At 29.7% G+C, this 16945-nt stretch overlaps 1 protein-coding gene across 1 annotated transcript; it reads left to right on the top strand.

Moving 5' to 3' along the window:
• Nucleotides 1-13047: 13047 nt before the first annotated feature.
• Nucleotides 13048-14889, top strand: LOC111209581. The gene has a single exon (XM_022709562.2). The coding sequence runs from the start codon at nt 13048-13050 to the stop codon at nt 14887-14889; it is 1842 nt and encodes a 613-aa protein (XP_022565283.2).
• Nucleotides 14890-16945: the final 2056 nt, after the last annotated feature.

The following is a 16945-nucleotide window of genomic DNA, read 5'->3' on the forward strand; positions in this document are numbered from 1 at the left end:
AGAAGGATGCAAAAATTGTTATCAAATATTTATTATTCATAATAATTAATTGCCATACATATGTAAATCATATTAGGTAATTCTGTAGCTTTTATTTAAGGAAATAATACACATTTCCTATATTTTAGATTAATTTAATGTTCTCTAGTGTTATATAATTATGGAATAATGTGACACTATTTGGTTAAATTATACTTTATATTAGATGTTTTAGAATTCTTTGAATTAGAATTTAGAAGACATTTAGAGTGCCACCTAAGATTTGAAGTTTTTTTTAATTAATATAAAATTAAAGTTCTAATTTTTCAAATGCTTCTCAATTAATATATAGGGGATTTTACCATGAATGACATGAAGATGAGAAAAAATGCATCTTACTTGCACGTTAAAGAGTAAGGAGACTTTTTTACGTTAAACAAAGTATCACCTATTAATGTTATCAATTACAAACCAGAACAACTACTTCTCTTCATATACACTAATCATTCTTGTTTGATTTCATCAAACATTACCCACAGTAACAAAGAAACTCTAGATTGATCTCATCAGAAATAATCCTAACTCTAAAAGGTTGACATATTATAATTTTAGGTCTTGCTGGTCATAACAAATATTCTATCTTTATGAGATTCAATGATTTCAGGCTATCTAAGGTTTAATTATTTTTTTCCTCCACCAAGAGCTTATTCGAAGTTTTATTTCGCTCAGCAATCTAAAAGACAGACGATCTCACTTACTTTTTAATTTCTGTTTACTTGTTTTTTTTCCCGATCCAACTTTTACAAATCAAAACAAAACAATTAATATGGTTAGTCCACTTCAAATCAATATATTTCTGAAAATAAATATTTAAATGAATATTCTATTTTTAAAACACTTTTAGATTTTAGTAAAAATCTTTGATCCGTGATATTTTACTTGGTTACTAAGATATATCATAACAATTACGAGATCTGTTTAAATTTCAGACATTCCTTGATATTATGTATTTATCATCCACTAATATTTTGGTATCATCCAATATTTTAACAACTGAAAATATGTTAAGAAAATACCTTTTCATTAAAGTTTTGGGGAGGAAGAATATTCTTTAAGGACCATAACTATCACGTGCAGAAAAAAATATTTTCATCTTAATACAAAAGGTATATTTTCATAATTTATTTTATATTCAAATGTTTTTATTTTAAAATAAAAATACCCACCCATACTTATTTTAATGTGTTATAACGGAATCATATCGTCGTTAACCACGCGTCTGTGGTCGGTGGTCAATACGTTTCGTGGATCTCCAAAGGACCCAAATTCGAATCCGTAACACACTAGATTTTCACGCGCATGGTCACCAGAGCTTTCACATTCTCTCTCCGAAGAATGGTGTATCATTTTTTTTCTTCATATTGTCGTTAATTTATTGTTGAATATTATAGACTAAAAATGTCAGGTTTAGTCCGCGCTCAACAAAAAAAAGCCAGGTTTGAGAAAGAAAATATATTATAGAATGAGTTGTATATTATCTTACGTTGTTTCTAAAACCAAATTTCGGTGTTATATTATATTTTATAGTTTTTATAGTTTTGATAAATTATATTTTTTTCTAGCACCTTTGCATGCTCTTGACTCTTGAGTGATTATAAATTTCCTTTTCTATAACCGAATTTGAAAAATTTAGAAATCTAGATTACTTTACATTTTTTTTATAATAATATATATTTTTATTATTTCTATCTTTTTTTTTTTTTGCGAAACGGTTCCATAAGAAGAAATTTTAGAAATCTAGATTAATTTTAAATTTTAATACTAATATATATATATTTATAATTTCTATTTTTTTTTTGCGAAACGGTTCCACCATATTTCTTCTTGTGTAGTTATAGTTTAGCCTCGTGATACCGTAAGAGCAACGTCAATATGGCATCACGTTGGTCCGTGGGAATGATAGTAGAATGAAAATACACGTAACTCGTAATGAGATCGTTTTCTTTTTACACATTAATGTTCGTGTGTGGTTGTTTAATATTTCACAATTCGTTTTATACATCTGGCCAAAAAGAGAGAAAGGGTAAATATTATTTGTTTGGGTGAAATAATAATATGAATCTGATTAATGGACCTTCAGAAGTGGGGAAGAGACTGGAGTGTTGGTTGGCGAAGGTAATCATTTCATTTTTTTCCGCATGTATTTAAAATTTACATTATTTGTTTTCATACCATCACCTTTCTTGAGTTTCCTCCTCTCTCTTTGCCCCCTTCAATAATTATGTTCTCAGAGATCTCTCGAAAATGGCATATTCCTCTCTAAACTAATTGTTTCCGGTTTTTTCACACACAAACTTTTAAATTATGTCAAAAACTACATGAACAGCGGAAAAATAACTTATTCCCCTATGAACTAGTTGTTCCTGGTTTTTTCACACACAAATTTTAAGTCATGCCAAAAATCACATGAACAATTCTATCTTTTTGAATTACATACACAAACTATCGATTTTAAACTAATTCCTGTAAAACCGTAAACAATGTTATTTTAATGTTAACTTGATTTATGACAGGTGGAGAGTCGGTTGAATTTAAATTGATAAAAAAACACTACGCCATTTTATTTTATTTTTCTTTTTTGATCAACTGTTCTTCTTCTTCAGAAATCGTTTTACTTTTCATCATTAATTGAGGATAAAATTATTTATTCTGCAGAAAAATAAAACGTTTTACATGACGCATAAAGAAAGAAGAGCAATCTCCATGTATTGCCACAAGGAGCTATAAAATCGGTGGAGTATCTCCAATTGATGACGAAGAGTAAAACGATTTATCAAGAAAATGAACAATTGACAAAAAAATATAATAATAATAAAACAATTTAGTATTTTTTATCAACTCAAATTAAACTAGCTCTCTATCTGTCATAAACCAAGTTTGCGTTTAAATAACACGTTTACGGTCTTAGGGGAATTAGTTTAAAATCGATAGTTTGTGTATGTAATTCAGAAAATAGAGTTGTCATGTGTTTTTTGGCATGACTTAAAAGTCCGTATGTGAAAAAGCCATGAACAACTAGTTCATAGGAGAATAAACCATTTTTATGTTGTTCATGTCGTTTTGGCATGAGTTAAAAGTTCGTATGTGAAAAAGCCAAAAACAACTAGTTCATTGAGGAATATGTCATTTTCCCCGGTGATCTCTGTTCAACTGCTAGTTTCATTTCAGGCATTATTATCTTTAGTGTAAAGCTGTAACTATGATAGTCTAGCCCCGGTCAGATCCTATATATTTGAGATCGGATAGACAAACAAAACTTGTGATGTTTTATTGAAGTTGTCTCTAATGTTCTGAATGGTAAAATCAATCCAAGCGGTGCAGATCAAACGGATCATGCAAATCAAGCGAAACAAGTGCAGATCAAGCGGATCATGCAGGAGGAATGCATATCAAACGGATCAACTAATTTACTATAGTTATAAATGGCAAAAGCATATTGAAAATGCAGATCATATATTTAAATAAGAAAAATGATATTTACAAAATATCAAAACACGCAATATATAAACAATACATAAACAAAAGTAAAATAATTTAAAGAAAAGTATTTTGATTTGCCTACAAAATAATAATAATAGTAATAGTATAATGTTTTCTTAAATAAATATGCTCACAGATATAGATATATGTATATAAATATACTCTTACGTCTGTTTTACATTAATTATATAAATTTTTGTATACGAATTTATTTTTTGAAATTAGTAATATATATTCTTTATTTTACTATGTAATTATGTATGAATTAAAATGTTACATATTTTCTACATTCAGTTAGTACATATATATAATTTATAATTTATATTTACATGCATGTATTATAGGTACAACTATAAAAATTATACTAAAGATATAAAGATCTTTGATTAAATCTGCTAATATTTTAAATGCATTAAAATATTTATTTTTAGCCATTACGTGCATTAACATATTTATTTTTATTCTAATTTAATGCATACATATATTAAATACAAACAGATAAAGATGAAGAATAATTTTTTTTTTATCATTTGATTGACACATACTAAGAGAGGTATGACGAACAATTTTCTATTTTCATTTTGATGATTTTTGTTTCATTTTGATGAACAGAGTAGATCATGATTTTTTTACATCATTATTTTTATTACAAAGTGGCTAGTTCCATCTCTGCTACTTAAGTGGTTTAATTTCAATTAAATTATTTCAAAAATAAATTAAATAAAAGAATGTTTCTTAAATGACGTAAAACTATAAAAAAGACTTGCATAGTATGCTAATTAATGTTCGGCCAAGTTTTTAGTTTAGAATAGATCACCTATTGGTCAGAAAAAAAGAAAGGATTGTTTATAGCAAAAAACAAAAAGAAAAAAGAAGGAAGAACTGTCGAACCGCTCTAAAAATTGGGTGAACTGCAGGAGGAGCAGTGGAACTGCTTTTTAGCAGAAAAAGACAAAAAAAATTACTATAGGCTTCTTCGAAAGGGTAACGCAAATAAAAAAAATGCAGATAAAACAGAAACGCAGATTAAACAGAACAAATACAGATCATGCAGATCAAACAGAACAAATACAAATTAAGTTAATTTAATAAATTATTATATTGAAATAAATATTAAAAAATTCAATGAAAACTAAATATCTAAAAATAAAACTAATTGTAAATAAGTAAAAAATATCATGTTGACAAAAATTAAAAATAAATATCATCATTTCATAATTAATTGAAACATAGTCAAAATTATTTTAAACATAGTAAATTCTTTTGTAATTTACTGAAGATACTAGGGGTGTCCAATCTGGATATCGGTTTGATTTCGATTTCGATTTTTTTTTTGGTTTTTTTTGTATTTTAATTTATAAAAAATAGCTACCATATTTAAACCATATCTACTTTGGTTTGGTTCGGTTTATAAACCGTCGATTTTTTTATTCAGTTTTATACCAAAAATCATAAATTTATTTATTTACAATATTTTTTGAATTTTATTTTATGTGATTAGATATCGGGCTTAATATAGCACGAAGATATTTCGGTTTTTAAATAGTCTATTTCTTAGTTTTATTTTTATTTTTTAACTAATTAATTAATATATTAAGTTAATAATAGTAATAGTTTTTAGAGAATAAAAATAAGAAATAGTTATTTATCTATAATACTATTAAATAACTTAATATTAACACACATATTTGTCAACAAAAAAAGAAGAATTATGTCTTTTTAGTTTGATAAAAATTAAAAATAACTTTTAACTTAATATAAAATATTAAATTACTAAAATCAAAATTTTAAGTATGAAGATCATATCAATAAAATAAATTGTTTGTTTTACTCGGTTTGATCGGTTTCTATACCAAACTATATTTATATACCGTGGTTTTTTTTAAAATAGCATATATTAGGTATTACCAAATCCACAAACCACTTTTTCTATTTATGTTTGGTTCAATTTTAACTTGTTCGGTTTTACCGGATCAAATATCCCTAAAACTAACTAAAGGCGTACCTTAATGTTTTGATTTTTTTAATGAAAATAGATATATGAGGTAACTTCATAAACATAAAAAACTAATTAAAGACAACAAAAAAATACTGCATATATTAAAATATAAAATTAATTAAACAAAAGATAAAAATGCATGTACATTCATAATATATATATAAATATTAGGTGAATTGTTAATCACATGCATGAATTTATAAACTAATTTACATAAAAATATAAATTCAATTAATTAAAATATAAAAATACAAGCATGCATAAAATTTTCGCAATTCATTAAAGAAAATAAAATTAAATGTACCTTGTTTTCCAAAAATCAAAATTATCATACAGAAAACGAAAAAATTACAAAAACTTATTTGCTAGAGAAAAATCTTGATTTATTAATGTAAACAATAAATGTGAAGTGTTGTTTGTTTATAGGCAACACATTAAAAAAAAAATTAAAAGTGCAGAGGGATTGAGCCACCCACTATTCTCTTCTTTCTCTGCAGGCCAGAATAATAACACACTAGATGATAATCCGCGCCTTGCGCGGAGTAAAATTTTTTTAAAAATATTTTGTACTTAAATATTATAAACAATATACATTTTGTTATCAATAACATTTTTTACATTTGATTAGAGGTGGACATTCGAGCACCATTTGGTTCGATTCAGATCCTTGAGGTTTTGGTTCGGATCTTTGCGGGTTTGTTTCGAGTTTGGGTTCAGAAACCTATTTAATTTTTTTTCAAAAATTAAAGTTCACATATAATTTAAAATTTTCAAAATATAAAAATAAAAATAATATATAACCTATAAATTTGAATTATGTATGCCAAAATACTTAAACTTAACATAAAAATTGGTTTTGATAAAAAAAACATAAAAATTGGTTTAGCTTAAATATTTGGATAGAAAATCAATAGATATTTTAAGTATTTTAGGCATTATAAGTATCGTTTAACTATTGTAAACATGTACTTATAACTATTTGTATATATTTTCAAGTATTTTGGACAATTTAAAAACATCTTATATATTTTGTATATTCTTTTAGATAATAAATTTTAAAATAATTAATATATCTAAGTATATAACTATTGTTCGGATATATTCGAATACCTAAAATATTACGGTTTGAATCGAGTTCGGTTCCGGTTCTCTATATACCAAAATTTTGAACCCATTCAGATATCTAACCAATTTTGGTTAAAGTTCAGTACTATTTTTTGGATCGTTATTGGTTCGGTTTTTTGGATTCAGAATTTTTGCTCTGCCCTATAGTTTTACTGTGACAAAATTTTAAACAAAAATGATGATGGTTCATAATGATTTTGGGTATGAAATTTTTTTTAAACAAAAACGCATTTTACTATGTACGTGACCCATTTAGTTAATCATTAAAAACTGTTCTAGGCTCATTTAAGAAAAACAAATTGGCTGAATTTAAAGAAACGTTACAATTTCAGATTGTCAATCGACACTTTAAAATATTCTATGTCGGTGTTGCGACGAATAGAAAGGCGGTTAGGGTTAGAAACACAAATTTGTTGTGCAATCCATGTTTTTGCTAGGTGATTTCAATAACATCTAAATAAATCTTAGATGTATCGATCTTTTGTAAGATTTTCGAACAATATTAATTAATAAAATCTTACACTTGCTAGAGTAATCAATTGTTCCTCAATTAATATATAGGAGATTATAGTAATCACATAAATCGAAACAATACCTCATGTTTATTTACAATATATTTATGGTAAATAAATCAAAATAATTATTTTATGTGGTATATAATAATATTTCAAATATATTGACATAAATATATAGTATATTTTCATATAAATATTTATTTTTGAGACTTTCTACTCATATGGTTTTATTACATTTGTATATTTGATGTAACAAATTTAAACTATTAATCTCAAAATCTTTGATGTGGTATTTTTCAATGAAAACTTAAAACTTAAAATATTAAGGTCTCAATAATCCTTCAATGCAAATTTCAAAATCAAAATATTTATGTATTTTTAAATGATACATAGTTTGATTTAAACGATATTAATATATATATATATATATATTTATATCAATATCTATTAAATAAAATTCATATTAATACAATTGTATGATCATTTGTATCTTGTTATACCAAAAAAAAATTCGCCATTCACAAAATTTTCAAATGGATTTTTTACATTTTTTGTAATTTAAAGTCGTTTTAAAAAATTTAAAACATAACTTGTAAGAAAAAATCTATTATTTTATGGTTAATGTGATTGTATAATTTCTTTTAATAATATAAAATTAATCAAAAATGAGGTTGGATGCAAAAATTATTTTCAAATCATTATTATTTATAATCATTAATTGTCATTTATATTAATCATATTAGGTAACTCTGTAGTTTTTATTTAAGGAAAGAATACACACTTATTATATTTTGGTTTTGGGTTAATATAATGTTCATTAGTAATTGAATTTTTGACCAACATTTTTTTCAATTGATTTTTAAGCTACCATATAAGCTAGATTGTCATCTTAATTAAGTAACACCTAAGCATAATTTTTTTTTTAATTAGTATAAATTTAAGGTTATAACTTTTTTAATGATCTCAATTCTCAAGTAACTATGTTGTGAAGAATGCATAAACTAAAGAAAACTGGATATCACTTTTACATTAAAACGGCATGATGTTGAAATATATGCTTGTACACAGAGGATATCAATTTTAAAATAAAACGGTGTGATGTTGAAATGTATTAGTGTTTGCTTGGAATCTATACATTTTTCAAACGAACACTGTTAATCGATAGAGTGTTACGAACTAAACCTGTCAAAAATTAATTATTTATTCGTTATTAACGTTACTGGTTCAAAGAAAAACCAGAATTAAAATGCTAAATTTGGTAACCGGTTCAATGAACCGTGCGTGCGTCTGTTACATTACAATAAAATATAAGGTGATTCTCGTTAGTTATATTAGGTTGGTCCATGTAATGGCACAAAACGTAAATCTCTAGCAAAAAGAAAGATATTTAATGATGATTCCGAGAAAGGCTGACGGACTGACACGTGAGTTTTGTACTTTAAGTTGAAATTTAAAAAATGATTCCCTTTTAATATATAGTCCAACTTATGCAGTCCAATCTGCATATAATTTTTTCTTCTGCTTTTCTCCTGTATTTATTCTGCTTCTCATTCAATACCTATATGTGCAGTTCTCGTGTGCCGTCTTTTTTTTTTTTTTAAAAGTTTGATTGGCAATAAATTACACATAAAAGGCAGATGCAGTTGACTTGCAGGAAATAGACAGATGATCTAAGATTACATGAGAACTGCATTTTAACTCTCATTCACTATTTTTTGGTTTTAAAATTTGTTTTGCAGGAAATCTACATGCATATCAGATTTTTTTATCTTTTTCTGAAAAAAGACAGATTTCTTACGCGCAGTTTTATTTACCAGCATTTGGTGGTGGTTCCAATCATTTTTTTCTTCTTTTGACCAATAAATAATTTTATTACAAAGTAATAATATATTTAATATTCTTATATAAAAACACATTTTCATTCTATTTAACTTACAAGTTTTACAATACAAAAAAATTTAATTGTCTACTTATTTTTTTTGTTAGAACATTTATCAAAATTATTTATATGATGTGTGCGTTTTTTAATTATGTAAATGTATAATATTGTACTTAAATATATATATATATATATATATATATATATAAATATTAATGGAAGATGGACACATTTGGTCAGTTACTAATATTTTCATATTTCAATTTTAAAAATACAGTTTCATAATTTTAACTCAATATTTATTGTTAGTTATGTATTGTATTTATATATTATGTATTTTATTGTAATTTTTATTATTTAAATATATACTCTATTTTTAAATTGCTTTTCTCATTATAAACTGTAATCAAACGTTAAAATTGTAACCTGATTCGATATCAAAATCATGTATTTTTTAATTCAAGTAAAAAATTACAGTTCTTTAAAAATCATAAAAATTTCATATCTTTCTAATATATGTCTAAATTAATTACTTTTTTGTCATATTTTATATCATTTATTTTTTTTCTATTTTCATATCATTTTAGATTCTAACAATGATATAAAATTGTATCAAAATAATTTATAGTTATACTTATATATATAGTTACTTAATTTAAAATTAAATTAAAATTTAAAATCCGGTTAGATCCGTTTGATCTGCACTTGATCCGTTTGGTCTGCATGATCTGTTTGATCTTCACCGCTTGAACTGATTTTACCATTCAAACAATAAGTTAAAATTACAGTCATACAATTTCTAATGCTTCTCAAGTTTCATATTTTTATTTCTGTTTCATACAAGTTTGATATCGACTATTAAAGAGGTTTTCAGTTCAAAAATATTAGACATAATCCTTTTTTTAATATATATATAAATATATTAGACATAATCTAGTCTGAGCTAGATAGCAATTTTAATGTGGACCAATTAGATGTCGCAGAACCTGTTGACTCCTCAACACAATCTGCGAACAATTAAATCTCGCTGAACCTGTTGACTCGTCAACACAATCTGCACCACCAATTCCAGAGGCTCCTTCAGGGAAGTTTGTTGGGAATGTTGATATTGTGGTTGATAACTCTAACTCCTCTCTTCTCAAATTCTCCATTCCCATTTACTTTTGCCTCTCATGATACTTCCCCTACACATCCTCGAGACCCGTTTGTAGATGATCAACACTAAGGTCACGAGGCGGTAGGCCATTAAAGCCATCTCAAAGGCTTAAGGAGATGGAATGGTTTACTGTTACAGGGAAAGAAAAAAGAGGCCGAGGAAGAGGTCCTCATCACTAGGTTCACAACAAAATCTTGTTAACTGTTGCCTCCATTATACTATGTTGCTTTCGTTTCTCTCTTGACTTTAAAATTGTTGCATGTTGTTTTATCATTGAACTCCTAAGGTCCCTAAACCTTATCTTTATATCTTTCTAGCATTTAAATTGAAAACCTTTTTTCAAATTTTTTTTAATGTGGACCAAGCTTTAGATCCAGTAAAGAGGTGATCAGACTGAACCAGCAAACGATTTTAATTTTGAATAAACCTAAAGCTACTCAATTTTTTTATTCCATATATCTATATTAATATTTGAGAAGTAGATTTGCTGATTTGTCATATTCTCCAACATTTTAAGTTTATTCAATAAATATTTTTTATATACTTTAATAATAAACAGTTTTGGAAACATGATAATTACGGTTTATCATCTATACAAATATTTAAAATTATCTTATTTATTATTATATTTAGAATTTTCTTAGGTGAGTCAATGATTTTAATAGATAAATAGAGCTTGACCCGCACACCCGTGCAGATTTTGATTTTGATTTTTTTTTAAAATTGATATTTTTTTTATCATAATTAGTATCATATATTTTAAATGTTTCACAATATAACTAAATGTATATTGGTTATTTGGATATTTTAGGTTCTTATACATTATACATCACTATATTCCTTTTCAAAAATACAATACAATGATTTTATTGATGCAATTTTCTATTTATGTATCTAAAAATAAATATTTAAGGATTATATGGCCTATAATGAAGGCTCTTAATCACCCACATTTGATGGAGAATATTCTTAGTATTTATAACTAAATCGTATATAGCTGAAAATTCTAACTAAAAGGAAATTTGAAATAGTGGTGAATCAAACGGAAGATAATGTCGAGGGATTAGTGATAATCAAAATTATAGGAATTTGTTAGGAATTTTTTATATGGAAATTAGTGTTTATTATGAGTATTGAATATACGTGCTAGATTTTAGTTATGTGATAAAAAATAATTAAGATTGAGTGGCACAAGTTGGTAAATATTTAGAAAAAATCAGGGCTATTTCAAAGAGAAAATGACACAAAGAACACCAAACAAAGTTTTCCTCCCCAAACTAGCACTCAGGATCAGAAATCACAAAAATAGGTTTCACTAAAGGGGTAATTTACCCTTATGCCCTCTTCTTTAAGTAATTAAAAAGAAAAATTTGAAATCAATTGTTGCCGTCCTCGTTTCATCGCTTCTTCTTCTCCTCATCGCTGTCTTTCGTCGTCGTCGTCTCTCCCTCGTCGTCATCGTCGTCGTCTCTCCGTCGTCGTCATCGTCATCGTCGTCGTCTCTCTGTCGTCGTCATCGTCGTCGTCTCTCCGTCGTCGTCATCGTCGTCGTCTCTCCGTCGTCGTCTTCGCCTCTCCGTTGATCCGTCGTCGTCGTCTCTCCGTTTATTTATCGTCGTCGTCGTCGTTTCTCAATTGATCTGTCGTTTCTACGTCTATTCATCTCATTCTCTCTCTCGTGTGTCTGATTTGATTAAGGTTTGAATCATTTCATTTTGTTATACATTATCTAGTTTTTGTTATATATTATTCATTTGTTGATGAATTGAAGTTGATTTTGTAGAACAATGGAAGTTTTGTGCATCTGTGGACAATGGATCTCAAAAGAATCTCTCCAATGGGAGTTTCTTGTTGATTTGAAGAGGAATGCATCAATCATTTCCATAGAAGAAGATCTACTGTATGAAGATTTGATGAAGATTGTCTCTGAAGATTTTAGTGTTAAAGAGGAAGAAATCAGTTTGAGTTATGGTATTTCATTGGATATGAAATGTATTATTGAAAGTTTCCCCCCACTCTCGATAGGTAATACTCGTCAGCTCAGAACTTTCCTTTTCCAAGACTAGAGTATTTGATGGAACCTGTCGTTTGTGTGTTAAGGTTTGTATGATTTTTTTCTTCCTTAGACTTTTCAGGACATGCTTCCTAATCAAGTATTATGCCTTACAGAACTACTCGACTTTTGTAGGTTAGTACTGATCCAGCTAGCTGTAACACTCAAGCTTCTGATACATTTGCTTCTACTGTTCCATTGAATGCCAATCCAGTGATTCTTTCTACTGTGCAGAGAGAAAAACAGGTACATTGTCTCTAATTCTCTTTTTCTGTTTGTGTTTGCATGATATGCTTCATAATCAAGTATTATGCCTTACAGAACTACTCGACTTTTGCAGGTTAGTACTGATCCAGCTAGCTGTAACACTCAAGCTTCTGATACATTTGCTTCTACTGTTCCATTGAATGCCAATCCAATGATTCTTTCTACTGTGCAGAGAGAAAAACATGTACATTGTCCCTAATTCCCTTTTTCTGTTTGTGTTTGCATGATATGCTTCATAATCAAGTATTATGCCTTACAGAACTACTTGACTTTTGCAGAGTCTTCTATATGAAGGTGTTTCTACAGTTCCTCTGAATGCTCTTCCGGATTTTAGCCCTGTCCATATTGGACTTTTGCAGGTTAGTACTGATCCAGCTAGCTGTAACACTCAAGCTTCTGATACATTTGCTTCTACTGTTCCATTGAATGCCAATCCAGTGATTCTTTCTACTGTGTAGAGAGAAAAACAGGTACATTGTCCCTAATTCCCTTTTTCTGTTTGCGTTTGCATGATATGCTTCATAATAAAGTATTATGCCTTACAGAACTACTCGACTTTTGCAGAGTCTTTTATATGAAGGTGTTTCTACAGTTCCTCTGAATGCTCTTCCGGATTTTAGCCCTGTCCATATTGGACTTTCACCAACCACGAGAGGAGCTGGCGATATTAAGGTGAATAGCTATTTTAAGACAAAGAGAGAGTTGATGTTGAGGATGAAGAAATGGGCTTTAGAGTGGAAGTTTGAGTACAAGACTGTCTCTTCTAACAAGTCAAGAGTGCTTTTGAGTTGTGTTGATGAAAATTGCACGTGGAGGATGCGTGCTATCAAGCTACCTCTTTCAGATTTTTTCGTTGTTAAAAAGTATGTTCATGAGCATACATGCGATACAACACACAGGAAAGCCAACCACAGACAAGCATCTGCAAAGTTGTTGGGTTCTTTGATTTGCAGCAATTATGGAGAAAAAAAGGAAGGTCTCAAACCGAAACAGATCATTGAACAGGTCAGGATGCTGCATGGTGTTCACATCAATTACAAACAAGCTTGGAGAGTGAGAGAAGAAGCTCAGATTTTGGTTAGAGGGACTCCTGAAGACAGCTATTACAATTTGTCTAGGTGGTTGTATAAAATCACAGAAACAAACCCTGGTTCCTTGACTTATCAACATGTGGATGCTGCAGGAAAGTTCAAGTATGCATTTGTGGCTTTTGGTCCTTCGATAAGGGGATTCTCATTGATGAGGAGAGTTATTGCAGTAGATGGTACATTTCTGAAGGGAAAATTCAATGGGACTTTATTGGCAGCTTGTGCTCAAGATGGGAATTATCATCTATATCCTCTCGCCTTTGCAGTGGTTGACGCAGAAAATGGCGCCTCTTGGAAATGGTTCTTTAGAGGTTTGAGCCAGAAGATCCCGGACGCTTCGGATCTTGTTTTTGTATCAGACAGGGCTAACTCCATTTCTTCAGCGTTGGAGGATGTATATCCCTTATCTCACCATGGAATTTGCAGGATCCATCTGCTCCGCAACATCACTCCTACATATGCGAAGACTGGGTTGCTACCTCTGGTGGAAAGCGCTGCTGATGCCTATACGTGTCACGAGTTCTGGTTAATCTTCAAGGACATAAAGGATAAATGTCCTGAATTGGCTAAGTATCTGGAAGATTCTGATTTTAGGAAGTGGGCACGAAGCTATGCGCCTGCGAACAGGTATAATATCATGACTACCAACATTGCAGAGTCTCTCAATTCTATGTTGAGGATGCCTCGTGAGTTGCCCATTATCTCTCTCCTTGAAACTATCAGATTGACGATGACCACTTGGTTTTTTGAGCGACGCGAAGCGGCTGCGAAACATAAGCACCTGGTTACTCCAAAAGTTGTGCAGAAATTGGTATCTAGGTTAGGGGCCGCAATGTTGTTGAATGTGTATCAAGTTGATCGAAGCGAGTTTGAGGTGAAGAATGAAACAATGAAGTTTGTTGTTGACTTGGAGAAGCGGCATTGCACATGTAATGTTTTCGACATTGACAAGATCCCCTGCATCCATGCCATCGCTGCTGCTAAGCATATCAAGAGAGATGAAAACCTTTTTGTTGATGCTTCTCACTTGACAGAAACGTGGGCTAAAGCTTATGCTGAAAGCATACATCCTGGTGGAGAGTTGTCAACGTCCACCTATCCAGAGAATATTGATGAACTGTCTTGCCCACCTCCAGCTACCAAAAAGAAAAGTGGACGCCCTCCTACAAAGAGAAAGAGATCCGTTGGCGAGTTTGGGGTTCCTGGATCTAAATCTCAGTCCCACAAGTGCAGCAGATGTGGCACAGGAGGGCACAACAAGAGCACATGCGAGAGGCCTATAGGATGAAGTTCTACATTTTTATTGATTATTATTTGGATGTTGGCTATTTGATGGTTACATGATATGCACCAGCCCATATACATTTTTTCTTTTGGAACCCTATCCCGAATAAGTATGATTTCTTCCAAATTTTGTAATATACAACATTATCTTTTGATCTCATTTCAATTCTTAGTTTAAACTTCTTTGCTAGAAAAAAACACAGTAATATTCAACTATTCTGGAATCCCATCCAGAAATCCCGAGTTCCTTTCCAAGGTTTATAATACAACATTTTCTGTTAAGAATATTTATGTGGAAAAGTGTAACAGATGATTCTCCTCGGTCTAGCGGTTAAACACTTATCTGTCGAAATTGTAACGCTTGACTCGACCCGGGTTCGATGCCCATACTAATCAGAGTTTTTAAAAAAAATTTAAGTTGAATAAAAATAAAAGAAATATATTACTTTACTTACAACATGTAATGACTGAAATCAACTTGGCCTAGTGGCTACTACACCTTAATTCTCTCTTTCCTCCTAGTCATCTCCAGGTTCGAATCCTAGTAGATGTGTATATATATATTTTTTTTCCTCCAAAATTTGCAAATCACATTATCAAATTTTCCAAATATGTAGATATTAATCCTTAGTTTTGATCTCATTTCATTTTTTTCTAGTTTAAGAAAGAAGCACACTAATATTCATGTATATTATTCATGCATACTCTGGAAGCCCATCCTGAACTATCAAAGATCTTTCCAATGTATTATACTATAAATTGTATGGCTAAATTCAATTATGTGGAAGCAACTAACAAATGATTCTCCTCAGCCTAGCGGCTAAACCACCAAACCTATGATACCGAAACATTTGTTCGACCCGGGTTCGACTCTCCTACGAGTAATGGTTGATTTTTTTTTTTGTTCAAGCATATATCTCAGGAATCGAAGAGCCTCTTCCAAACGACATCGAGTTGCTTGAAGATATTATCAAAGCTGATGGAAAATTTGATTTAACTGCTGAGTTGGAGAAACTCAAAGAAGAGCACTTGGAAGCGGAAGGAATGCTTGCTGATGTGAAGGTCAAAGTCCCTGATCGGGATAAACTTGGCGAAAGTTGGCTGTGTCATGAGTAATTTCATGTTATAATCTTCTCTTTTTATGTTTTTAAGGACCACATTATGTTTGATTTTCAGTTTTTATTTTAAATGAATAAGTACTTTTGTTTCTCTTGTGTTGTTTCTTCAATTAACAATCTAAATAAAAAACTTGTTCAATGTTTTTCACTATTTTGTAAGGTTTTGGCCTAGTGTTCTTGTATCTGGGTTATCTGATTTGCTTATTTGTTTTTGGAAAGCTATCCTGAATACCTAAAATGATATCCAGATTATATAAATCTATCGTCTGTGAATAAATAAGTTCACATTTACTTTGTTATCGAGTATCCACCATAGCCTAGTGGCAAGCCCTTCTACTCTTAGTGTACCCTTATCACACAATAAGTCGTGTTCGATGCCCGTTGTGTATACTCACATTTTTTTCTGTTTTTAATTAATTATTCAAAATTTATATTCGTTTTATTATAGCTTTTGGCAAGTATAACACCCTTGGCACAACGGCTGCACACTTTGATTCATCTTTCGAGAGTTCACGAGTTCAATTCACATCGGATCACATTCTTTTTCATTTTTTTTGTAAACTTTAAAGGAATTTGTTTTTGGAAACCTATCCTGAATACCTAAAATGATATCCAGATTATATAAATCTATCGTCTGTGAATAAATAAGTTCACATTTACTCTGTTATCGAATATCCACCATAGCCTAGTGGCAAGCCCTTCTACTCTTAGTGTACCCTTATCACACAATAAGCCGTGTTCGATCCCCGTTGTGTATACTCACATTTTTTTTTGTTTTTAATTAAATATTCAAAAGTTATATTCGTTTTATTATAGCTTTTGGCAAGTATAACACCCTTGGCACAACGGCTGCACACTTTGGTTCATCTTTCGAGAGTTCACGAGTTCAATCCAAATCGGATCACATTTCTTTTTCATTTTTTTTGTAAACTTGAAAGGAAT

This window comes from Brassica napus, chromosome C3 (assembly GCF_020379485.1).
Source record: "Brassica napus cultivar Da-Ae chromosome C3, Da-Ae, whole genome shotgun sequence".
Classification (NCBI taxonomy): domain Eukaryota; kingdom Viridiplantae; phylum Streptophyta; class Magnoliopsida; order Brassicales; family Brassicaceae; genus Brassica; species Brassica napus.

Coding starts and splice junctions, on each gene's coding strand:
- LOC111209581 (XM_022709562.2), top strand. CDS start 13,048: ATGCCTTACAGAACTACTCGACTTTTGCAGAGTCTTTTATATGAAGGT.